Below are 25,606 nucleotides of genomic sequence, written 5' to 3'. Positions count from 1 at the left end.
AGGGGTTTCACCATGTTGACCAGGATGGTCTCGATCTCTTGACCTCGTGATCCACCCGCCTCGGCCTCCCACAGTGCTGGGATTACAGGCGTGAGCCACCATGCCCGGCCTATTTATTTATTTTTTTAAACACATTCTCTTTTGGTTGCCCAGACTGGAATGCAATGGCGTAATCTCGGCTCACTGCAACCTCCACCTCCCAGGTTTGAGCAATTTTCCTGACTCAGCCTCCTGGGTTAACTGGGATTACAGGCACCCGCCATCATTCCTGGCTAATTTTTTGTATTTTTGTAGAGACAGGGTTTCACCACGTTGGCCAGGCTGGTCCTGAACTCTAAACCCTAGGTGATCCGCCCGCCTCAGCCTTCCAAAGTGCTGGAATTACAGATGTGAGCCACCACACCCCGCTGCTCATACTTTTAAAAACAAAATTTTTATCGCTTTTTACTTGGGTCAGCATTGTAATAGTGGCTCCTAATGCCTTCTAAATTTCTATCTCCCAGAGGAAAATGTTAATATATTAGTATATAATAATTACCAAAATGGTTAGAAATATTGAGGTTTTTCAGGACTTCAGCAGGTATAGATTGAGAAAAATACGTAGATTCTGTCCTCTTAGCAAACCAATTAGTGATAGAAGCTTTAGAAAAATTATTTCATCAACCTTTGTCTTACTTCCCAATTTCTAGGAACGGGAAGTCTGGCCTCTGAATATTATTTCAAAACAAGTAAGAAAACATATTTTCCTAGTATTCTAGTTTCTTCTCTTCTCAGATTTGCCTCCTTCCCCCTTCTCTTTCCCTGCAAAAAGGCTGCTTGGGGGGGGTGTGGGATCTGCCTCAGACTATCCCTATTAAAAGTTTAAAAGATGAGGCTTTAATGAAAGTATAAATCTTTATTAAAGTAAAATATTCTGAAACAGTTTAAGTATCTAAGTCAATAAAAAGCCAAAGACAGATCCAAACTATCTTGGCTTTTGTGCTCAACAAAACCATCCTCTTCTCATGACAAATTCAACTAGAAAACATATAACAGGGCTTTAATTCACTCATCAAACAGTTAAGCCTGAAAACAACTATTCTTCCTCCAATCAGATCTAAATAATTTACCTAAGTCTTTCAAGCATTTGATGTTAAATATTCTTGTATTTCAAATATATTCCATCTCTATCTTCTAATTTCTTTTTGGATTCCCATGTTAGTATCCCTGATAGCCTTAAGATTTTTTTTTTTTTAGGCAGCATTTTAAACCAAGGAAAATGAGCCCTAAATCTTCTGTTAGCTTTGAGTCAAATGCAAAGAAACTGCCATCAACGTGATTTCCCATAGAAGAGGGACTCTCTTCCTCTTTTCTTCTTCTTCTCTTATAATCATAACTAATCTACAGGCAAGAATGCTACAGAACAGATAAGTTGAGTAATCAGGGTTTAGGGCAGGTAGGTTTATCTACCCTAGTTCTTCCTTACCCATAATTTCAGACACTGGAATGAAAATCACACAGGCGCAGATCTACCATGGAGATGATCTTGGGCAATTAATTTCTGTGAGCCTGTTCCTCATAAGCATTTTTAAAAGAAATATATGGGAGAATATATAATAATTTTTAATGATAACTGACACTTATTGAGTACTTTCCATGTGTCAGGCAGAAAAACAGGATTCCAAATTTGTTTTCTGCAATAGAAACCTACCTGAACAAGTGCATAAAAGATTTTCAGAATCTGTTTCTGCAGTATTACAGAATAAAAGGAGGAATCAGGAAGGAGCTGCATGATTTGTTGCTGAATACGAGGCAGGAATATCTGCATTGCTACTATAAGAGGTTCTCTTTCTTCTGCTTTCTTATATCTACAATGAGCAAAGACAGAAACAGAAAAGTAATTTCTCCCATCCAAAGAACTATCAACAATAAATTAGAAAATATTTTTAAATACATAAAACTAATAAAACAAAATCATTAACACTGACTTGTAGTTTCTGTTTGAATTGCTAGAATTACATTGAAAAGAAATTTAAAATAACATCCTGTTTTAGGCACAACACTTAAAAGTCTTTCTGGAAAGATTTAGACTAGTTTAAAACGATCCAAGACTATTTTGCAGTTTTCCTACATGAATGTTTCTAGTATTTTTCATCAAGCCAAAACTCTTCCTATAAAATACAAGTTGCTATGCTATTTTTAAATAGACAGACTATATAACAAATAATATGGGAGAAAATGTCTTTTTCTCATATTACCCTAAATTGAGCAAACAAAATACCCATTAGCACATTAAAGTTTCTTTGAATAACTGCAGCAAATAAACACATTTACATATGTTTAACCCAACATTTCCCTAACTAATCCGATAACCTGTGCAGAATATCCACAACACACTACTCTATGCAATTTAATTATTTCTAAGTTACACAAGTCTGCTTTCTTCAGCCAGTAGAGACCAACTTACTCATATGTCTTCACCAGTTGATACAGACATAATAAACTGCCAAGCCAGCTTCCACTGTTCTGTGATTGCAAGTAATAGTCTATCTTGTCGACCACTGCTGGCCAGTGACCAGGAAAATCATGTTTTATGATGGCACGGAGACACATTGTTAACTGGACTCTACAAGGTGGGGAAGAAAAGTTCAAAATCTATGTAGTTATAAAGAGTATTTCAAAGACCTCTAATATTTTACATACAAGTTTGTTTTCTCCTATTTACCCATATTATATAATTACATACATGGGGTAGGGGGAAAAGACATATCTAATAAACATCCTCAGTGACTTAACTTGTTGAAAATAAACAGATGGGTGATTTCCTAAAATGAATGAAACCTTTCAAACTACCTTATCCTAAATACATTTTTTTAAATTTTTAAAATTTTTAAAATTTTCAAAAAACACCAATGAATCTACCTCTGCTCTGCAAAATTCCCCAGCTTGTTACGTCTCATATTTTGGTTACCATATCCTAAATGAGGAAAAAAAATGTTGTATCACTTCAAACAGACAAACCTAAAGATGGTACAAGTAAGCACAAAGAAGGCCTACATAATTGTGGGAAGATTCTCTATGGGCCAAAATCTTAAACCCATCCATTATCAGTTAACACCCAACACCGTATATTGATTCTATCCAAAGCAGTCTGAGATCCTAATTTTTGCACCCTAAGAAAGAAACATGTATTAGCAAGGCAATTCCTGAAGAAGAGAGCTAAGAGCTATTTTCAAAGAAATAAATGAAAAAGGCAACAGAAAAGACATAAAACAGAAAAAAGAAAATATTCCCTTAATAAAACTACGAAGTTAAATGCTAAAAGAAGTTATCTGATAACACAGATCAGTTACTTTCTCAATGAGATTTCAACTTTAACTGGAACTGAAAAGAAAATAGGGGGAAATTTTTCTCTTCTACAAACTATCAATTCAATGTTATCACCAAATATGACCTTACATGGCATTTTCATATGGTTAGAAAGTAAATGTGGCAAAATTAGGATTCTACAGTGCAACTAAAAAAAAAAGCATTTTCAGTTGAACAAATAGTAACTCACATTCACCATAACTGGTAAAATTAAACAAAATGATGTCATTTCTTTAGGTTATCAAATCTATTTGAAAACTCCCTTTGTAATACTCTTAAACTTTGAGAATAGGAGGAAGAAATTTCTTCAATAGTGATTATACTTAAGCCTTAAGGACATAAAAGGAGCAAAGCCACAGAGAACTGTCTCATGATAAAGATAAAGATCTCTAATGCCACTAGTAGCTATTCCTTTAAAGAATAAATAGGTCATATTTACATGCAATAAAATTGAAGCTTTTCATTTTTTAAAATTTTATCTTCCCAGTCCTTTCTCATTCCAAGCAAAGGATGGTTATGAAAGGCCATCCTTTAATGCATTACTGTGTAGAACCACTGGAAGATTAAGGAAGATCTCAAAATGTAAGATTTTGGAAATAAATGGATACATGATGGTACCATAAGGGTATCAGTCCCATGACTGGCATTTGAGCAACCAATGAGAATAATAGTGATTTTTTTTTAACCAATACACATATTAACAAATTAATTGCTCTAAAAGTTCAGTGTTGGTTCTCCTTCCTGTTACCCCTCATACTTCCTTCCTTTTCCACTGCTTATGTCATTATAGCTATTGGATGCTCAGGGCTAACATCATATCCAACCTCTTGGCATTAAAAAATTTCATTCCTCTACGTCTGTTTCACCTATTTGTCCCTTCATTTTCAAAAATACCTAATTACAACCTCATATGTTGAAAAGAATTTGTCTCTCCTATTTTAAGATTGCAAAATTTTTATGACTCTACAGCTGCTCTGTCCGATAGAGCTGCTGCTAGTTACATATGCACACTTTAAATAAATCAAAAGTAAACGGAATTAAAAATTCAGTCCCTCAGTTACACTAGCAACATTTCAAGTGCCCAACAGTCATTAATGCCATGTAGCTAAGTATTAGACAACACTGGCACAGAACACTACCACTGCAGAAAGTTCTGTGGGACAGTACTGCTCTATAGCATCTAATCTATGAATGTGAAAAACTAGAGACAATTCTTCTAGCTTATACCTACCCTATCCTGCCTTCTCTGAAGGAAAAGATGCTCAATTCATAAATGTGAATAAAAATATAGGGAAAAGATTAAGATAGGTGATAGGCTAAAATTTCCAAAATCAATCTCTCTGTATCAAAGAAAAGCAAACAGGGTAGTAAAAAAGTCAAGAGATCATGACTAAGCATAAAGGTTATTTAAATAGCAAGGATTTACGCAATTGTTTTGGTTAAGTATGTTTTTTTAAATCTTACCACTTTTCGTGGCAACATATGGCAACAAAATCTTTTCCAAAATATTTTGAAGCAAAGAATTACAAATGCAAAGACCTCTAAGTAGAAACTTATTCTCTGAGTGCCCTTCTTCATTACTATACCTCTTTAGAAAATGAAACAGGAGGCTGAGGATTCCAACCAACAGCACCCACCCTCAGATCTAAGCATTTTATGGTTTCTAGTAGTCATAAAGATATAGCACCACATACCTCACTAAATCTGGAGACCGAATTATTCCTTCCACAATGTTATCACGTATTTGCTGGCGATCGTTTTCGTGAATGTTGAATGGAAATATTGCTTCTCCTGGGGGAGGTTCTCGATCTGGCCAGTATTGTGTCACCATGTTCTTCAGGTAAATGGCAGCTGAGTTTGAGAAAAAATGCTAATGTAGCAGTATCAAAAAGGATGGCTTTAATTCAGCCTCACAGAGCATGGAAGTCCAAACCCTTCAATGTTAAACATGATACCCAGTAAAAATGGATACTCTTACAGGTATGAACAGCCAAATCAGGAAGAGAAAGTGGTTAAGAATGTGAAGGTTTCACTTTAGCTAGTCTACGCAGAAAACATTTCATTAAGTCAAGCCCCAGAGCTTACAGGACAGGAAAATTATCTGGAAATCATGTATGTATCCTTGCCATACTAAACATACTTTGAGATCATAAAATCGTACTTTTCACAATGCCTAATTCTGAGATGACAACAGGTAAAGTTTTACTTTCCTTCCTGAAGTTGGCTTTTTTGTTTGAAGATGGCTTTAATTCAGCCATCTTTTTTGTTTTGTTTTCCCACTGGCTACTATCAAACACTAGCATTTTGGGATATCTCTGCTTTTTATAGTATTGGGAATTTTCATCTAGCCTTTTTGAAATATTTATTACTTGTAAATATAATAGGGAAATGAATATCAATGAATATCAGCCTTCAAAAATTTTGGGAAAAAAGCTAAGGAAATTTTTATATGTGCACATCTATCAAAATACATAATCTGATATTGCTACATCATTTTAAGAAGGAAGGTAAAGCTTTCTTTTTTTTTTTTTTTTTTGAGACGGAGTCTCCCTCTGTTACCCAGGGTACAATGCAGTGGCAAGACCTTGGTTCACGGCAACTTCTGCCTCCCGGGTGCAGGCTATTATCCTGCCTCAGCCTCATGAGTACCTGGGATTAAAAGCATGTGCCACCACATCCAGCTAATCTTTGTGCGGTTTTGTTTTTTGTTTTTTGAGATGGCACCTCCCTCTGTTGCCAGGCTGGAGTGCAGTGCAGTGGCGTGATCTCGGCTCACTGCAACCTCCAACTCCCCGGGTTCAAATGATTCTCCTGCTTCAGCCTCCCGAGTAGCTGGGATTATAGGCAGGCACCACCACACCCGGCTAATTTTTGTATTTTTAGTAGAGACAGGGTTTCGCCGTGTTGGCCAGGATGGTCTCGATCTCCTGACCTTGTGATTCACCCCCCTCGGCCTCCCAAAGTGCCGGGATTACAGGCGTGAGCCACAGTACCTGGCCATCTTTGTGTTTTTAGTAAGACAAGGTTTCACCACCTTTGCCAGGTTGGTCTCAAACTCCTAACCTCAGGTGATCCGCCCACCTCAGCCTCCCAAATGCTGGGATTACAGGTGTGAGTCACCACACCTGGTCAGAATGTGAAGCCTTCTAATCATCCTAGCTAAACAATGAATGTAAGTAAATACTTACAATGTCATACATGTGTGTTTGTGTGTGTGTGTATGTGAAGAATAAAGAGATGTGATTTGCAAAGAGGCATAACTTTCTTCCCTTAACCTTCACTTCTTTCCCCATCCAACTCTTTCTTCACCCACCTTTTAACATAAAAGTAAATTGCCAACCTGGCGCAGTGACTCATGCCTGTAATCCTAGCACTTTGGGAGATAGAGGCAGACAGATCACTTGAGGTCAGGAGTTCGAGACCACCCTGGCCAACATGGTGAAACCCCATCTCTACTAAAAATACAAAAATTAGCCAAGCATGGTGACAGATACCTGTAATCCCAGCAAATTGCTTGAACCCAGGTGGCAAATGTAGTGAGCCAAGATCGTACCACAGAACTCCAGCCAGGGCAACAAAGCAAGACTCCATCTTAAAAACAACAACAACAACAAAACTAAATTGTATAGTAAAAGCACTATACCATAGAGAATACACCAATACATTCTACGTTAGTGAAAACAAAAAAGACATTTAGTGAAATTATGAACTTGACATCCTATAAGCTCGTCTTTCATTAGTTTTGAGTTGCTAAAGTTCTGAAAGACTGTTCCATCTAAGATTTCAATTTATTTGGGTGAAAACAAAAATTATATAAAGGGAGGCTCTAGATTAAGCACCATGTTTTATCCCAATATAGTCTTCATATTACATAACTATGAGAGGCAAAAAGTACACATTCAATAAAAATGTATAGACTCATTCAAAAAATAATGAATGAATGATCTAAGGATATGAACCAACCTGTCAGCAGTTCAGACGGGTTTCACAGCATTTGGGTTTTTTTTTTTTTTTTTTTTTTGAAACAGGGTCTCACTCTATCACCCAAGCTGGAGTGCAGGGACGCAATCACAGCTCACTGCAGCCTCTACCTCCATAGCTTAGGTGACACTCCCACCTCAGTCTCCCAAGTAGTTGGGAATACAGGCATGCACCACCATACCAGTTAATTTTTTGTATTTTTGTAGAGGCAAAGTTTTGTCATATTGCCCAGGCTGGTCTTGAACTCCTGGGCTCAAGTGATCCACCCACCTCAGCCTCCCAAAATGCTGGGATTATAGGCATAAACGCCCAGCCTGATTTTCACAGGATTAATCTTTGCAAAAAGAAAAATCAACTATACTATTCACAAAATCATTTTGATCCCTATAGAACTCATCTTGAAAACAAAGAAAAGCAACCTTTAAACAGTAAAGATACACACATGGTAAAATCATGGACGTATTTATGATTTAGCCATTAAATACTATTAATGTTACTTTTATAACTAAAAAGTTATAATTTAAAATTGTATTATGGAGCATCACACAAGACAGCCTTTAAAGGCATGCTGACTAATTTGTATATGGCTAAATAAATGTACAATTAGGTAAAATAAAATTGAAACTTAATATAATAATTAAAAAGAAAATTTTAATTCCTATTATGGATAATTATGGATTACTAAGAATAAAGGAAAAATACCAAAAATAACTGTTACCATATCAATAATCTAAAAACTTCCCTTTAATCATTTAAGTACCTAACAACAAACCATTTGCCAGAGCTAAGAAACAAACGACTAATATCATCTTAATCCAATTCATAAAGGAAGTATTAAACTTACTGTATCTTTTGGGGTGTCTTGGAGCATTCTTGTATTTTAACAATAGATTAAATAGGGCAGAAAATTTACAAATGGCACTTAAATTTAGGATAGTTATAATGTAGAATTTTATAAATGTATTTCAGATCCTATGATAAAAATGGCTGCTCTAAGATAGTTTTCCTACAAAATTCACTTACCATTTTAAGCATCATAAGTTGAAATTAACTTTCTAAAACACACACACACTTTTCTCCTTCAGCACAATGAATCGTCATTTAAACTCTAGACCCAGAAACACAACTACAGAGGTCAATTGGGTTTCATAACCTCAAAGTGGAGAAAGTGCTGTTATCTCAGTGAGCAGAATGTCATGCTTTTGAGTTCATATTTCTAAGCCTTGCTGTTTTTCATTATAATTTTGTAGCCCTTCTCTCCCTTATTACTCTGTGAAAGGCTAGATTAGCCAACAAATGTGTTGATTACATCAAAATAATATTAAATAGATTCTGAGTACGCATTACAAAGCTTCCTACAAATAAAACACATGAATGTTAATAAAAGAGCTTCTTAAAATGCTTTTGGACTGATCAGAGACATCTTTCTCTTTATTTCTAGGTTCTGCACTCTACAATGCTGAGGTCAATCTTAACAAATCACCTCTGAACAAATAACCACAGAATGAATTGCTATATCTTCTCTCTGTCCATCCTTTGGAAATACAAACAAAAAGAAACAACAAGGAGCAGGCAAACTTACAGAAATTAAAAACCATGTTTTTTTTTTTTTTAAATGATAGTCCCACATCTGTCACCACTGATGACCTCTTCAGGTCTAATGCCTCTCACCACCACTTTTAAATCCAAACTACTCTCCTTCTCATAGCAACTCCAAAATGCACTGAAGAAAGTACATTTCTGAGCCTAAATTTACATATATTAAAGAAATTTTACTAAAGAGTCTCTTCTCTTCAAAGGTAAGGAGTAAAAAATTAGAAACAAAAGTGACTTGAGATTCCTCATCATAACTATCCTAAATTTAAGATAGGCTTACTTCACTGCGCATAATATTAATAATGCTATTATGCTTATCAACACCTCAAAAGAAAAGCAGCAGACCAAACATTCAAATTTTTTGTTTTGCTTAGCAACATCAATATACTTAATTTTTTCCTGTTTCTTAAAAACTCACAGTAAGGTAAGAAACGGCATTCACTAGTGAGCCCACTTGATGGTAGCAAGAACACTTTAGATTTCCCATAAGCAAAAGAGAAAAAGTATTTTGAAGATGTATTTCCACTTAACATTAGCAAAATTTTTAACAGCTTTATACAGGCTTTCTTTTAAAGCAAAAATCCCATCATTCTTTTTTAAATGTCATGCTAAAGATGATAAATTATCTGTCTGGGTGTCTTGGAACATCCTTGTATTTTAATAATAGATTAAATAGAGCAGAAAATTTATAAGTGAAATGTAAATGTAGGTTATAATGTAGAATTTTATCAATATATTTCAGGGTCTATGATAAAAATGGTTGCTCTAAGGAGGTGGTCCTAATAAGTTAGGAAATAATCACCAAAATATACTTTATCTTGTAGTTAACAGATTTGAAATCTAAATTACAAAAAAACAATTATGAAGAAAAAAATTGCCTTTCAATGCTGTTTATGTTTGACATCAAAATTTCATTAAATTGTACTGAGTTGGTGAGGAGTTGGGGAACCTAGCATTCTAATGCACTGTTGGTAGAAAAAGTAAATAAATAAACAAATGTCATAAATATCCATTAGCCTAGCATTTCCCCTTTTTATAATTTATTCTATAAAAGCACTACCACAGTACCTAGGCACATATCCAATCACACTCACTTAGCATTGCTTCTATCAACAATGAAAAAAAAGACAATAAGGGAAATGTCCATAAATACCAAATTGTTTAAGTAAACCACCGTAGTTCTTATATAAAGAAATACTGCACAGCTGTTATAAAGACTGAAGTATGTATATGCATCAACTTGGAGCAATCTTCAAGGGTACATAGTTAAACAAAAGAAAAGAAACTGTAAAATAGCATGTGTAATATAAACAAAAGAATTGGAGAACCATGCATGAAAGCTGATGGTAGTCACCTTTGGATGTATTAGAAGCAATCTAAGGTATAAACTGTGTTTTCGTAATGTTTCCATGTCATAGAAGGAAGGCATTAATGTAATAACTTGTTTTATGACCCTTTAAAATGTTACTTCTTAAATGCTTCATAGGAACTTTACAATGGCGCCATAAACAATCAGGTTTTTAAAATAGGTTTCATTCAACAAAAAGTTGTTTCAGAACAGCCCTATTTTATAGAACAAAGGTGAAACAAGTGTGAATTATGGTTTCAAAAATTTACACAGAAGTCTTGTAAACCTAACAAAAGTAAAAAATGATTCCAACATGAGTGTTTTTCCATAGGATTTTCTTTTTTATTTTAACCACAAAGGGATCTTTTAGGAAATCATATATAGTGTTATAAATCTTCCCAAAGTTTAATATTTCTTATCTTTTTATACTATGTTCAAATAAAATTAAATACTTTCATCAGCATGTAGATTATGACCCCATTTCTATAAACTGTTCATCTATCCTTCTACCTGAACACATGCAAAGGCTAATGTTCACCTAACATTAACAATGGCCATTTCTGAGTAATGATGGTCATTTTTGAGTGACGAATGTTGGGTTATTTTACTTACTTGTTTGTATTCTTCTAAATTGTCCAAATTACTTACATGTATATGTCATTTACATAATAAGTCTTTTTAAATATTTATTTATTTATTTATTTATTTTGAGACGGAGTTTCGCTGTTGTTGCCCAGACTGGAGTGCAATGGCACGATCTCGGCTCACCGCAACCTCCGTCTCCTGGGTTCAAGCAATTCTCCTGCCTCAGCCTCCCGAGTAGCTGGGACTACAGGCATGCACCATCATGCCCGGCTAATTTTTGTATTTTTAGTAGAGACAGGGTTTCACCTTGTTGACCAGGATGGTCTCGATCTCTTGACCTCGTGATCCACCCTCCTCGGCCTCCCAAAGTGCTGGGATTATAGGCGTGAGCCACCACGCCCGGCCAAATATTTATTTTTAACTAGCTATTGTCCTTTACCTACTTTAGTTTTTGGTTATTATCTTTTGAAAATTCATGACACTCTAAGGCTCTAATTTTTAAACTTCTGAGCTCTAATGACTAGTCCATAAAAAAACAAGACAAAAGAACAATGTACAACACCATGAAACAACTTAAGACTTAAAAGTAAGTTTCATGTTTAAAACACAGTCCTGCTCCGCAGTCACCTGGGTTAGGAACATCTGTGCAACACATTACCTCCGTGACTTGCCATGTTAACAGAGCTCGAATTCACATATATAAATTCCTGGTCTTAATCTACAGGCCCAGAGGCTAGGCTACCAGAAATCATAAAGCATTAGGGAGATTAGCTATTAAAATTGAGAAAGCTAACAAAAATAATGGCAAAGTTACAGAGGCAAGGAATTGGTAGGTGGAAGGGAGAGGAGGAAGAGCTAGAGGGTATTTGAGAGCTGAGTATCTACCTCTAAGTTTCTAGGGGAAAACAAAGCCTTTTTAAGCCACTAGAAATATTTCATGAGTGCTTCCAAATATTTCAATAAATTACAGACATTTAAAATTAAAACTCTCATTCTACTTCCACCTATAAATAAATTTATAAAGGATAAAAAAATCAACTCACCTGCCTGTCGTACTGGGAATTCCACATGGTCAGAGACTATAATCCGAAGTAAACTGGGGGCAAAATTGATAATCTTGTAGGACTGAAATTACAAAGAAATGTTTTATTAAATAGGGAAATATGAGTATCTTATAAGTTAGCACCTGTTACTGAATACATTACTGTCCAAATAAAAGAAAAACTTTTAAATTGAGACAAACCCTTCAAGGCAAAATGAAGATTACTAAAATACTTCAAGTCAAAAAATTTTCCTGAGCAGAAACTGATCAATAAAAGAATCTGAACATTTTGATGATTTTTGAACATACTGTCAGAATGGTCTCCAGAAACGGTATAGCAATTCACATGCCCAACAGCAGCATATGACAGTGTCCCTCTATCTAATACAGGTATCATCATTCCTTCAAACTTTAAAATTTTATGAATGTTTTAAATTGCATTTTCTCTGTTACTAAGGAGGTTGAATGTCTTCCTCTTTGTTGGCTGTTTCTTCTACAAATTCCTTACTCCCTTTATCCTTTTGTAAATGGCGTATTTACTCTTAATAAATTCTACAAACTATGAATTTAAAATCGCAATCTTTTATTTGACCTATACATGGCAAGTGTTTGTTCCTAGATTATTTGTGCTTCAGTTTTGTTTATGGTATTTTTGGCAAACAGAAAACACAAAAACAAGGGCTACAGGAAATAGGAGATCCAACAGAGCAAAACAGACAAGATAATGTTACACAGCTGAGCATGAGCTATGGAGAGAAGCCAGTCCAGATTGGTCCAGATTGGAACAGTGTGACTCACGAGACTGTGTTGAGCATGCTGTCGTCACCAGCTGCCCTCTACTGCTGTACTGTCTTTTAAACTTAATGCCTAAGTGAGCCTACGTGGATGAAGTTCCTGCTCTGCCCTGTGGCCTGGGTCACTTCACCCCACAAGTGTGCTCTAATTTGATCTGCTCCTGAGTTTGGGCATAGTGACCTTAGAAACAGAAAACTATAGACCATCCATTCCTTCTGATCACATTATATCCAGATGAATAGTACCTGGACTATATTGCAGTCCTGTCACATTCTCAGATCTCACATAAGCCTTTGTCCACTGACATTCATTTGAAAAGATTCAAATTCCAGTGAGGCCAAACCAGACAATGACCCAGGGAATCTATTCAGCTCACCCTTCTCCTCAGAGCCTGGGTCTCTGAGGGGATCCAGGGACATCCCTTTCAATACACAGCTAGGTTTGGGCATATTGCTCATTTTTTTCAACTAAAATAGTATCTAGAAAGATAAATGTTTGATTAGAAAATTAATTTGGAGAAAAATAGCATTTTAAAAGTATTAATCCTTTTCCTCCAAAAACATTGTGCTTTCCAAATCTTCCTATATCCCTTCCAAAAATGTGAATTATAATTGTTCTTCCTTTCATCCTGTGTAGTCTTCAGATCTCAAATCTGTGGCATGTAAATTTGTTTATCCATAATTGAAACCATTAGGATTTTAAAGCAGTTTTTAAGAAAGCAGATTAGTTCTAATAAGTTTAAAGAAAGGCAAAATTAACACAGATTCAGCCCAGCTTTCACCTTCTACATATATAACTCATGTTTATAACTTTCTAAATACTGAAAGATCTTGTCATGAATCAAAGATTAAAACATCTATATAGTTTATTCTAATAATTTAAAAACTGACTTCAGTTATTTGTTAAAAAATATTATTCTGGGATTTCCAGCTTTCTGCAATCCCCTCCCACATAGTGGGAGCTAAAAAAAAATATATATATATATACATTATTCCACACACACAAAATAACCTTTACAGTTAAATAAATGCTACTTATTTGAAAGTAATATACTTGTTGCAGAGATTACTTTTATTTCAACACTGTTGCCATTGTACACATTTTGAAACTTCCTTTTTTGCAACTGTTGCCATTTTTAAAAATTTCAGAAACCTTGTCTTCTTTCAACATTGATTCAGTCTATGATAATGTGACCAGCTAAAACAGATATAAATTCAGCTATATTTTCATACTACTTTACTCAGAAATAGTTGCCCAATTTCTTTGTGCCTCTTCAGGCTTCTTGTTTCTAAAATATAAACAAGACTAATTTCTCAATGATTTCCTGAGGATATTTTGTATCTGTGAAGTTTTCTGCAACTAAGCAGTTTGCTTAACTAAATTCTGTATTTATGAGAACTCATAAAGCAAAAAAACCAATGTTCTTCCATCCTCTGACTCACTGCTCCACTGCATTAACCTTTCTAGTCCTCCAGCACACCAAGTTGAGAGCCTTTTCTGAACTCTTATTCCCTCTGTTCGTCTCTCAGTTCTTTGCCTGGCCCATTACTTCACGGTATCCAACACTCTGTTCAATGTCATTCTTCAGAGAATGACTATACATACCAACACTCTTGCTCCAGCTTTACTCTCTACAGCACTTATGACCTGAAATTATATTAGTTACTTGTCTGTGTCCCCAACTTCATGGGAACAAACTCTTATACTAATATCTGCAATATATTAACAACTCAATAAATACATCTGCTGTTGATATAAACAAATTCTCTTAATCAAAGGTAATGAAAATGGTATGTATGCATGCATGGAAAGCAGAGATTCCAAAGCTTGGTAATGAAAGTAAAAACTTATTTCCCTATCAAGGCCATGTGAAGGATAATTTGTTAAAAGATGACACCTTTCTGGATTAATTACTTAAGCAAGGTACCTACCCATTCCTATTTCTCTATGATGCCACTAACGGGACTTCTGGTCTGTAGACAATGAGGAAGATGTATAAGATTCACTCTTAATATCCTGAGATAAAACTGAAAGTACATTTTCCCATACAAACAATATTACAAATAGCAGTCAGAGAGCTAGTCACTAGTAACAGAAAAATGTTGGCCTGAAAAAAATATATAGCTCCAAATGAGAATGTATCCATTGGAATACAGACTGTTGTGCAAGAGCTGCTTATTTTTCTAAACAGCAATTGACAGATGCATCAGTATACCGCAGAAGCTGCTCCCATTTCCAACGCAGAGCATACTTGCTAAGGGGAGACCGAAAGTCAGAAAGGTGGGCCATAATCACTTACGGTGATTTACTCACCCTCTTATCCAACAAAGTCGGATGTTACAGTGGTGGCAAAGGGCAAGCATGCAAAACCCATCATCGTAACCATGTTTTACTACATGGTTAGGTGACATTATATTTTGTTCTACTTACAGCTGATTCAAAAAGCCTTAAAGCATATCACTATGCTTTATGTAAAACATAAATGCTAAATGAGTAGTATAGCAATAAGCTACCTTTAGAAATTGCTGGGGAAATCATGGTCTGTGATGAGGTGGGACACTATGGGGCAGGGCAGAGTGATGATGGAATGGATTTGGATTGAAATACTATGAAGGGTCTATGGCCATACCACCCTGAATGTGCTGCTTTTGTCTATACTATGAAACAAAATAGGATTGGGTCTTCAATGTCTCCTAGTTCTGCAGCCTTTCTCACGTACTTTTTCCACTTCTATCATATCAACTGTACTTATATACTGATGAATCAGAAAGAAATGAAACTTAAGTGAAGGGCAGGAAAAGAGTAACCTGATATCAAAGATATATGTTCCCTATCAACATTATCAAAGGACCACCTGGACTCATTGTAAGAAGAAGGGGTTCATAAACAGGCCAACTTCCCTATTCATACTAGTAGATTGCAAATTCAGCTCCGGTTTTGTTCTTCCTAACTAATCCCTGGGTTACTATTCTTCCAACCAGCCAACATACAGTACTTTTACTCTGCAAAGCCTGGGACAGGTACTGACTTTAACTTCCCCCTATTCTGAGTGACAGTCCTTTTCTTTTTGAGGCACCAATACATTATCTTTGGGCATTAGTTCAACCCAACCTCCTCTCCACTGGCAGTGTTTTCATTCCCCCTTTTCTCTCTGGGGAATCCTGCATTCATATCTACTCCAAACTACACCTAGATTTCCTATTAAAATAATCCCTTTCAAAGATTTCCAACACGCAGCTGCTTTTTAAAGTCAATTCCAACAGAAACATTTACTTAGAACAGTCACACTTTAGGAGGCGCACACAGAATCACCTGGGGGAGCTAGTTAAAATACAAGTGGGCCCCACCCCCACAGTTTCTGATTTGTTAAGTCTGGAGTGAAGCCCCGTAATATGCATAATTTGTAAGTTCTCGGGTGATGCTGAAGCGCCAGGTCCTGGGCAACGCTTTGAGAACCGCTGATTTTGGAATATTTATATTTTGCAGGTCATCACAACCTCAAACGGCTGTCGCTCCATGCCTGGGGTAGATCTTAATTTCCAATTTTTAGTAAGAGGTATGTGATTCTTAAGTACCGGTAAGGAAGAAGAAATAAGACAGAGTTTGGGATCATTAAACTTTTGATTGTGTGGGGATAACGCTGGAAAGATGTCAAGGCTAATTAGCAAGAACAGGAGGCGGAGGAAAAGGGAAAAGTCTTAAGCATTTTAGCTTTTATAAGAAATTATTCCAAACACATCTTACTTGGATGTGTCTTAGATCAGGCAGTACCACCATGAAAACTTCCTATTCTTTCCCAGCAGCACTGCCCAGCGCTCCGCAAAACTCGGCCAATCGGTGTCAAAACAGTCCTGCCAACCAGACAGTAGGAGGCAGTGGGCAGCGTGCTCCACAGCAACACCTAAAAAGGGCTGGGTTTGGAGAAAAGCTGAACTCAGATGTAATTTTAAGTAAAATCCCCACCTGCTCCCCAATCAGCGAACTTAAGGAAAAGAAATCACACTCTGAAAACACTAGCACAGATTAAAAAACTGCTTCTTGCGGACCAAGTGGGCTGAACAAACTGCACTGGAGAAGGAAGACGACACGAAAAGGTGCAAAGGTGGCCAACAGGTGCGCGAGCTGCTCGGTAAAGATCCGGGAAGCCCGGCTCCACTGCACCTGGGGGCACGGGGTGCGGAGGGCGGGACCCGCCGAGAGGCGTCAGTCCCAGTCCGATGGGGGCGAAGACAAGGGGCGCAGCGGAGGGGGGGCCCGGCCAGCCAGCAGGGGCGCAGCTTCGGCGGAAGAGGGGCGCCGAAGGCCCTCTCCTCACCTGGTTGAGCTCGTTCTCGGCTACAATCCGCAACTTCGGGTCGATGGTGCCCTTCAGCGCCTGGATGATCCGGTTGAGGTCCATCTCCCCAGGTGGGGGCTCCGCGGCCCCCGGACCAGTAGGCCGGACTGCAGCTTTAATTTTCTTTTGACCCTCTCAGCCTCCCCTTCCGCGCCCCCTGGATTACCTCACTCCCCACCCCCCGCCACCGTCGCCACCTGCGGCCACTTGCTGCGCCACTCTGACTCCGCGCCCCCTGTCCTCCCTTTTTCCCCCCGACAATTCGCTCTCCATTCACCCTTTTACGACAAGCGGTGGGAGGCGGGAGAAGGAAGAAGAGGAAGCAGAGCTTCCTTTACGGCGGCCTCTTCCCCCGAGCGTGATGCTAAGACCGTCTCCTGTCGGCGGCCGCCATGCTGCTGTACGGAAAGCGGCCTCGGCTGCTTTCCCGGTGAGGATCCTGCGCTCCCGAACAACGGCAGGCGGCCGCCATGCTTCCGTATGGTAAACAGCCTTCCCCCGCCTATTCCCAGGTGTAGAAACTTGAGCTGGCCCTGAATCTCCTTACAGTTGTTTCCAAATTAAGCGTATCTGGATGGTGTGACACTTTTTGTTAGTCCGAGAACTGTATGGGCATCGGAACTGGACCTGTTCCAAGACAGACTTGTTGGGATCTTCAAATCATGTACCTTACAGGACAGGGTTCTTCCGTGTGTGGAAGCCATCATTCATTCATTCATTCATTCGCTTTCACTGAACATTTGTTAAACATATATTTCTGAACCATAGTACTAGGATTTTTAGGTACCACATTATAACAAGATGAATTCCATGCAAGTTAATGTGAAGTAACACAACCTGATAGAAGAGACTATATTAAACAGATAGATACATAGATATTTACAGTGTAGAAATCATAGGAGAGCGCTGGAAAGAGCGTGGTCCCTTTAAATGATAGGGAAGAGGGAAGTGAAGTGCTGGGTAGAGAAGGGTGTGGTGCCTGGCTAGGACTCCATCCCCACAGAGCTAGGTGAGGATAGGCACTCCTGCCTTCCGGCCCAAATGTTGCATTTCCCAAGACCACCCCGGCCTGCCGCGCCCCCCATTCTGTGCCTACAAAAACCCGAGACCCTAGCAGGCAGACACACAAGCAGTCAGACGTCCAGAGAAGCTTATGGGCGGAACAAGAGGAGCATGATGGCACATGTGCAGGCCATCCCCTGGCAGAATGATGCAGAGTTTGGCCAGGGCAGTCGGAAAAGAGCCCGGGACGCCAAGCGACCCAACTCCAGGGGATAAACCGTCTCCCTTCGGGGTTCCTCATCTGCTGAGAACTACTTTCACTCAATAAAACTTTGCACTCATTCTCCCACCCCACGTGTGATCCAATTCTTCTGGTACACCAAGGCAAGAACCCAGGATACAGAAAGCTCTCTGTCCTTGCAACAAGGTAGAGGGTCTAATTAAGCTCGTTATCACAAGCCTATAGACAAACTAAAAGAGCACCTTGTAATACACACAACCTGGGACTTCAGGAGCTGTAAATATTCCTAGACACTGCTGTGACGTCGGAGTCCCACAGCCTGCCGGTCTGTATGCTCCTCTAGAGGTTTGAAGCTAGCCACACTCTGACGCTACACACCCTGCGAGGGGGACAAGGGAACCTCTCCCATTTCAGAAACACAGAGGTCACAGAAACTGATAACTACATGCCTGAACATTTTCTGAAAATTTTTCAGACCTTCTCAGAAAAGCAGTGAAAGGTAAAGAGAAAAGTTATACTCTTTCTGTCCACTGTGGCCATATCTGGTGCCACAATTTCAATGGCATGAAAATATTAAGGAGCTAGTTTTTCCTGAGGTTAACACAGGAGAGTTCTAATTACATTTAGTAAAGATGATGATGTGGGCAAAACACAGCTGAGGGGATGTGATCTTTTCAGGAACAGATAATTAAGATAGATCTGTTCAATTAACTGAGTTCAATCAAGACAGCAGAAAACATGTGGCTGAAAACTTGGTGGCTTGGAAGCTTCCTCCTCAGTTAGATGCAAAAGTGCTTTGCAGTGAATTTAACACGTCTGATTGTTTCCAGTATTGCCTCTCTTTAATCCATTATTCACACTGTCATCAGAGGAAAGTGTCTGAAAGGTTAATATTGCTATGTCTGATCCTTGATTTCTCATCAATTTCAAGATAACGTGCAAACTCCTTAGCACTCAGGAGTCTCATGAACCCTATTTCACTAACCCACTCTCCTGGACATCATCATTGTCTAAAATTCTTTTTACCTCTGAAAATCTTAACTCCAACATCATTTTTTATAATTAGAACCAATTCTTCCATTTCTCTTTTCCTGAAAAATTCTAAGCTTGTTTTCCAGCTCAATCACCACTTCAGTTCTTAGTCTATCCATTACTGACTACACATCATTTTCTGTTATTAAACCCCCAATTCAGCTTCTTAAGTCTAGCCTTGACCCATTGTGCAAACTGATATCACTACAAATATGTGTTCTTTAATTGGACACTACCATCCTATTCCTTGCCTTTAATTAGCACCATTTTCCATTCCCTCAGTGGCCGATTCAATTCTCAGGACTCTTCTTAAGCTCCCTATCCCTTCTCACCCAGCCCTACAAAGATGAGCAAAACCCTCAGACACAACTCACTCAGGAACAAATTCATCTCTGCTTACCCTGCTTCATCTCCTCTCCAGTCTGAACCCAGTTGTCTCCCATCTCCTCCAGGACCCTGTTCCATAAATCTCTCCTCTCTTCAATACATTTTTTTCATGAAAATAAATTTTAGTCATTATAATGTGTTCATTGTTGACAATGTGTAAGATTTTTTTCCTTCATTTGCAGCCTCTTTCCCTCCACTGATTCAACCTCAGCCTAAAAACTTTCCCCTAGCTAAAAAATAATCTTCAGTAATGCTAATTATTGCTCATTCTTTTACACTTTATTCCAAAGAATGGTCTTCATTCATTGTGTCAACTTAACTTCCTATTCATTCTTCAACCGCCTATCCCCAGGCATTTCCCACGAAAACTGCCAAGCAAAGATGAACTCCGACCCCTTTAGGGGCATACCAAATGCAAGAGACATTTTTAGCTCTTATCTTAAATTGTCCCTCTCATATGTGTGTGTGTCTGTGTGTGTGTACATATATATATAGATATATAGATATATATATGTAGAGAGAGAGAGAGAGAGAGAGAGAGACTGAGAGATTGGGGGAAGGGGTCTCACTTCCATTGCCTAGGCTATAGTGCAGTGACATGATCACTGTTCACTGCAGCCTCAACCTCCCAGGCTCAGGTAATTCTCCCACTTCAGCCTTCCAAGTAGCTGGGACTACAGGCGCATGCCACCATGCCCGGCTCATTTTATTTTCAGTAGAGACAAGGTTTTTACCATGTTGTTCAGGCTGGTCTTGAACTCCTAGGCACAAGCAACCTGGCAGCCTTAGCCCCTCAGAGTGCTGGGAGTATAGATGTGAGCTACCACACCCAGCCTCTAATATCTGATATCATATTTCATACTATTTAAAAATTATCTCTTTTCTTATTTTCTCTTACAGAATATATTCCTAACCCTTTGATTACTCAATCGCCCAACTCTTAAAACTGATGCTTCTCAGAACTGTCCTCAGCCATCTTCTCTTTTTCGTCTTCCCATTCTTGAGTCATTTCATCCACTTAACCATCAACTAAAAAAAGACAGCTTATAAAACTGGTTATAAGATCTCTTCCCTTAAACTAAAGATATCCAAATGCCTATTACATTTCTACCTATTAATATCTATCCCCCAAATCACTTAAGGCACATGTCTAAAACTGAACTCAGCACTGAAGATAGTTTGGAAAAGGGAGAGAATTAAAGCAATTATTCCAATAACATAAAAGGAGAGCTCAAAAACAGTCATGCCACCAAATGCTGGTGAAGATGTACAGAAACTGGATCACTTATATGTTGGTAGTAAAATGTAAAGTGGTGTAGCCATTCTGAAAACAATTTGGCAGTTTCTTTAAAAAACTAAGTATGTAACTACCACATGACCCAGCAATTACACTCCAGAGCATTTGTCCTAGGCAAATGAAGACTTGTGCTCATACCAAAACCTGTATGTGAGTGTATATGCAGCTTTATTCCTCATAACCAAAATCTGGAAACAATCCAGATATCCTTCAGTGGGTGAATGGTTAAACATGGTACATCTATACCATGGGATACTACTAACAAAAATGATACATGCAACAACTTTGAAGAATCTTCTGAGAATTATGCTGAGTAAAAGAGGCCAATCTCAAAGGCTGCATCTTGTTTAACTCCATTTATAGAACATTCTTAAACTTAAAAGAATATAAAAGATCCATGATTGCTAAGGGTTAAAGTGGAGGTGGTGGCAAGGGGGAAGTGGGTGAGACTATAAAAGGGCAATATGAGGAATTCTGATGATGGAAGTGTTCTGTATCTTGACCGTGTCAGTGTCCATATCCCAGTTGGGATGCTGTACTAGTTTTACAAGGTGTTACTGTTGAAGGAAACTGGAAAAATGGTACATAGGATCTATCTGTATCATTTCTTACAACTTGATGTGAATCTACAATTATATCAAAATAAAAATTTTACCTAGGTATATCCTTAAAAAGAGCTGATGTTCCCATGAAAGCTTTGTATGCTTTGGACCGACTCACTGAAGACCAGTTACTAAAATACAATGCTGTCATATTAGGGGTGGCCAAGAAAACAGGAAAGATCATAAAAGCCATGAGCTTTCAGATTCTGCTCTCAGATTTCTTGGCAAGCATTTTAAAATGGTTTGCCCTAAACTATAATTTATGTTCAACTTACATGACTTATTGTTTGAATCATTTTTTTTCGCTTTGCATAATGAGAGGATTTCTATATTTATTGATGCCCCCAGCTTGTTTCAGGTAGAATTTGAACCAGTGACACTGTATTATATTATCATGTTTTGCAATATACCTCCCCTCTCTATGCCCGTTTCCTCATCTGCTTCTAAGAGCTGTTGTGAGGACTAGGTAAGTCCATGGGACATGTGCAATAAATACATCATTGAGATGTATTGAGAGGCCTTATTTAAAATTGCTGAATCAGACATCATCTCACACTATGCCTGGCACATAATAAAACAATCCATTGGTACTGGTTGAATGAGTACGTGAATGCATGTGAGAGAGAAGGGGTCCAAACAGGATATCCACAGTAGGCATGAAGGCCAAAATATATGAGCCATTTCATAGGAAGAATCAACTGTAATTCATGATTGGTTAGGTATACAAAGTAACTAAGGTAGGTCAAGAATGATTTTAAAGTTACAAGCTTTGATGACCTATGGGAGTCACTAACTAGGGAAAACATAACTAGATTGTGGAGGAAAGATGAGTTAGCCTTTGGACATGTTGAACTAGAAGTGTTTCTAGTTTACATGGCTAGCGATTTCCAGTGAACAACTCATCAAAGAGCTGGTTGAGGAGGCAGGAAGTTATGGCCGGTGGAAGAGGAAGAAATAAAGGGCTGGAGTTAAGAGAGCTCTAAGTCATATGCGCACACAGGGCAGTTGACATCATAGAAGTGGATGGCATTACCCTAGAAATATAGCATACAGAGTAACTGGCATGATTACAGCTCAAATTACAGAAAGTAATTTTTACTCCAAACACTGACACTGTGGGCTTTTTTTTGAGATTTAACATTTTAGTCATCTAAATGGAATATCACATAGCTGCCCTCCCCATTTGTTGGCAGCAGCTCATCTGTTGGTCTGTTAGTACACTTGAATCTAATCCATACAGTAAAGAGAAAATGAGAGTTAAAAACCAACACTTAAAAATCCTATCTGTAAGTTTAGTAACGCATCTCTTAAAAACTATGATTTTTATCATTAAAAACATCTGCTCCAAAAGTGTCTATACTGAGCAGCTGGGCACAGTGGCTCACACCTGTAATGCCAGCACTTTGGGAGGCTGAGGCAGGTGGATCACTTGAGGTCAGGAGATCAAGACCAGCTTAGTCAACATGGCGAAACCCCATCTCTACTAAAAATATAAAAACTTAGCTGGGAAAGGTGGTGCATGCCTGTAATCCCAGCTACTCAGTAGACTGAGGCAGAAGAATCACTTAACCCAGAAGGCAGAGGCTGCAGTGAGCTGAGATCATGTCACTGCACTCCAGCCTGAGTGACAGAGTGAGACTCTGTCTCAAAACACAAACAAACAAAAAACTGTATACTGACAGAGCTCTATATCATAAGCACTTGAAGTACATCCCCTCATATGCCCAAGGGATTGATTCCAGGACATCCATGTATACCCAAATCCGTGTATACTCAAGTCTTCCAGTCAGCGCTGCAGAACCCCAAAATACAAAAAGTCAGACCTCCTTTATATTTAGGTTCCATATCCTGTGAAAATTGTATTTTCTATTGGCATTTGGTTGAAATTACATGTAAGTGGACCTGCACAGTTCAAATCCATGTTGTTCAAGAGTCAACTTTATATGTGAGTATATATATACATATATATAAAAATTTATATAGAGGAATTTATATATATGAGAATATATAATATATAGAGAGGAATTTTTAAGAGGAATTTCTTAAAAAACAAAAAAGTTAGTGATACATAAGCTAAAGTAATAGGAGTTAGAGCAGTGTTACAAAGTTTCTAAGCAGAAGCCAGCAACTTTCTTCTCCAGAGGCTACGATGATAGAGATGATGGGAAAGGATATGAGGTACAAATAGTATTAACTAAAACAAAGGAAAAAATTACTACTTTCAAATAAATTTGTCTTCAAGATGTTGTTTCTTCATCTCCTCAGGCTTTCCACTTTTCACATTGGAAAACAGGCCATCCCCTTCCTCAGCTTCTGGACTTCTGATAAACTGCGACTTAAGACAACCGCAACTGGTTTCTGTAGTTCACAAAGTGTCTAGTTTGCCACAGTGCACCAAAAGCATATGAGTGAGACAGCAGTGGCAAATACGTTAACAGCTGCAGCACTAGCTATAGTAGAAAACAGTACTGCAGAGAATGTTGCACTGTATTTGGACTTGAGAGGGCTAACTCTAGCTCAGCACTTCTGCTAATGGCCTTAGAAAGTCAATCTCCAAGTTTCCATTTTCTTATTCCCTAAAACAATATCTACCTCATCAGGGCCACTGTAAGTTTACAGAATCAAGTAAATTTACATATATGGGCTATGCCAGGCCTGGTGGCTCACACGTATAAGCACAGCAATTTGGGAGGCTGAAGTTGGTGGATTGCTTGAGCCCAGGAATTCAAGATCAGCCTGGGCAACATGGTGAAACCTCATCTCTAAAAAAACCCCAAACAGTGGGGCACAGAGGCTCACACCTGTAACCCCAGCACTTTGGGAAGCTGAAGCTGATGGATCACTTGAGGTCAGGAGTTTGAGACCAGCCCAGCCAACATGGTAAAACCCTGTTGCTACTAAAAATACAAAAACTTAGCTGAGTGTGGTGGCACATGCTTGTAATCCCAGCTACTCGGAAGGCTAAGGCAGAATTGCATGAACCCATGAGGCAGAGGTTGCAGTGAGCTAAGATCACACCACTGCACTCCAGTCTGGGCGACAGAGTGAGACTCTGTCTCAAAAAACCGAAAACAAACACAAACAAAAAACCTCCCAAAAATTAACTGGGTGTGGTGGTGTGCACATATAATCCTAGCTACAAGGGAGGCTGAGGCAGGAGGATCACTTGAGCCCAGGAGGTCGAGGCTGCAGTGAGCCATGATCACATCACTGCACTTCAGCCTGGGGGGACAGAATGAGACCCTATCTCAACAAACAACAAAAGTTACATATATGGCAGTACTTTGTAAAGTATTAGGTAAAATGCAAAAATTAGTGTAATGTGGATAGTACTTAGGCATTTAAGTACTTAGGCTTTTAAAAAAGTTTTATCCTGGAATTCATGATGATTAAAACAAACCCTCATACTCTATCCAAAGAAAGAAGGCAAAGTAGACATCATAGCAATCTACCATTTTATCTCCTACTTTAAAATTTTTAACAAAAAAGTGATATATACCTTTTAAGTTCTATAGTAGAGTTCAGAATGAAAAGCAAGTCTTCATCCCCCAAAAAGCCCCAAACCCTTTCCTTAAAGCCAGCACCTTCAAATTTCTTGTATATCCTACCAGAAAAGAAAAAAAATTCAAGCAATCAGATATAAGATTTTTCACAAGAATGAGATGTTATAAATTCTATTATTTGTAGGGCAAATTCCTAGCAGAATTTCTGGGTCAAAAGCATGTGTTTTACCTTATAGTCATCACCAATTTATTCTCCAAAAATATACTAATTTTATTCCAAACTACAGCAGGTATGCCCATTTCCCCACATGCTTGCCAAAGTATGTGCCTTAAAACTTTACATATGCTCACTGATGTTTTCATGTATTAACTGCCTCTTTACATCCATTGCCCTTTTTTATTTACTGATTTCCTCCCACTGCAGGTGGCCATTTTGTGTTTTGACATTTATATTTTCCTCCAATCAGAAGTCTTGTGGGAATAAATTCTGTGTATTTAACCTTATGGCTTC

The 25,606-nt window shown here is 38.2% G+C and overlaps 1 protein-coding gene across 2 annotated transcripts in view; it reads right to left on the bottom strand.

The window, feature by feature from the left end:
- IPO8 (importin 8) overlaps nt 1-17,435 on the bottom strand; it is a 73,505-nt gene extending 56,070 nt beyond the window's left edge. Inside the window, exons 1-5 of one of the 2 annotated variants that reach the window (XM_032268538.1) lie at nt 17,011-17,435; nt 11,902-11,983; nt 5,043-5,199; nt 2,447-2,605; nt 1,691-1,847 (exon numbers count right to left, since the gene is read on the bottom strand). In XM_032268538.1, coding sequence (XP_032124429.1) covers nt 1,691-1,847; nt 2,447-2,605; nt 5,043-5,199; nt 11,902-11,983; nt 17,011-17,094 — 639 coding nt within the window. In that variant the 5' untranslated portion in view covers nt 17,095-17,435. Of the gene's footprint in view, nt 1-1,690; nt 1,848-2,446; nt 2,606-3,036; nt 3,153-5,042; nt 5,200-11,901; nt 11,984-17,010 lie in introns of those variants that run through there. The other variant, XM_032268539.1, reaches the window with a different exon arrangement.
- Nucleotides 17,436-25,606: the final 8,171 nt, after the last annotated feature.

This window comes from Sapajus apella, unplaced genomic scaffold (assembly GCF_009761245.1).
Source record: "Sapajus apella isolate SASKATOON/1434 unplaced genomic scaffold, GSC_monkey_1.0 scaffold183, whole genome shotgun sequence".
Taxonomy (NCBI): domain Eukaryota; kingdom Metazoa; phylum Chordata; class Mammalia; order Primates; family Cebidae; genus Sapajus; species Sapajus apella.
This window is presented reverse-complemented; position numbering and strand designations above follow the sequence as displayed.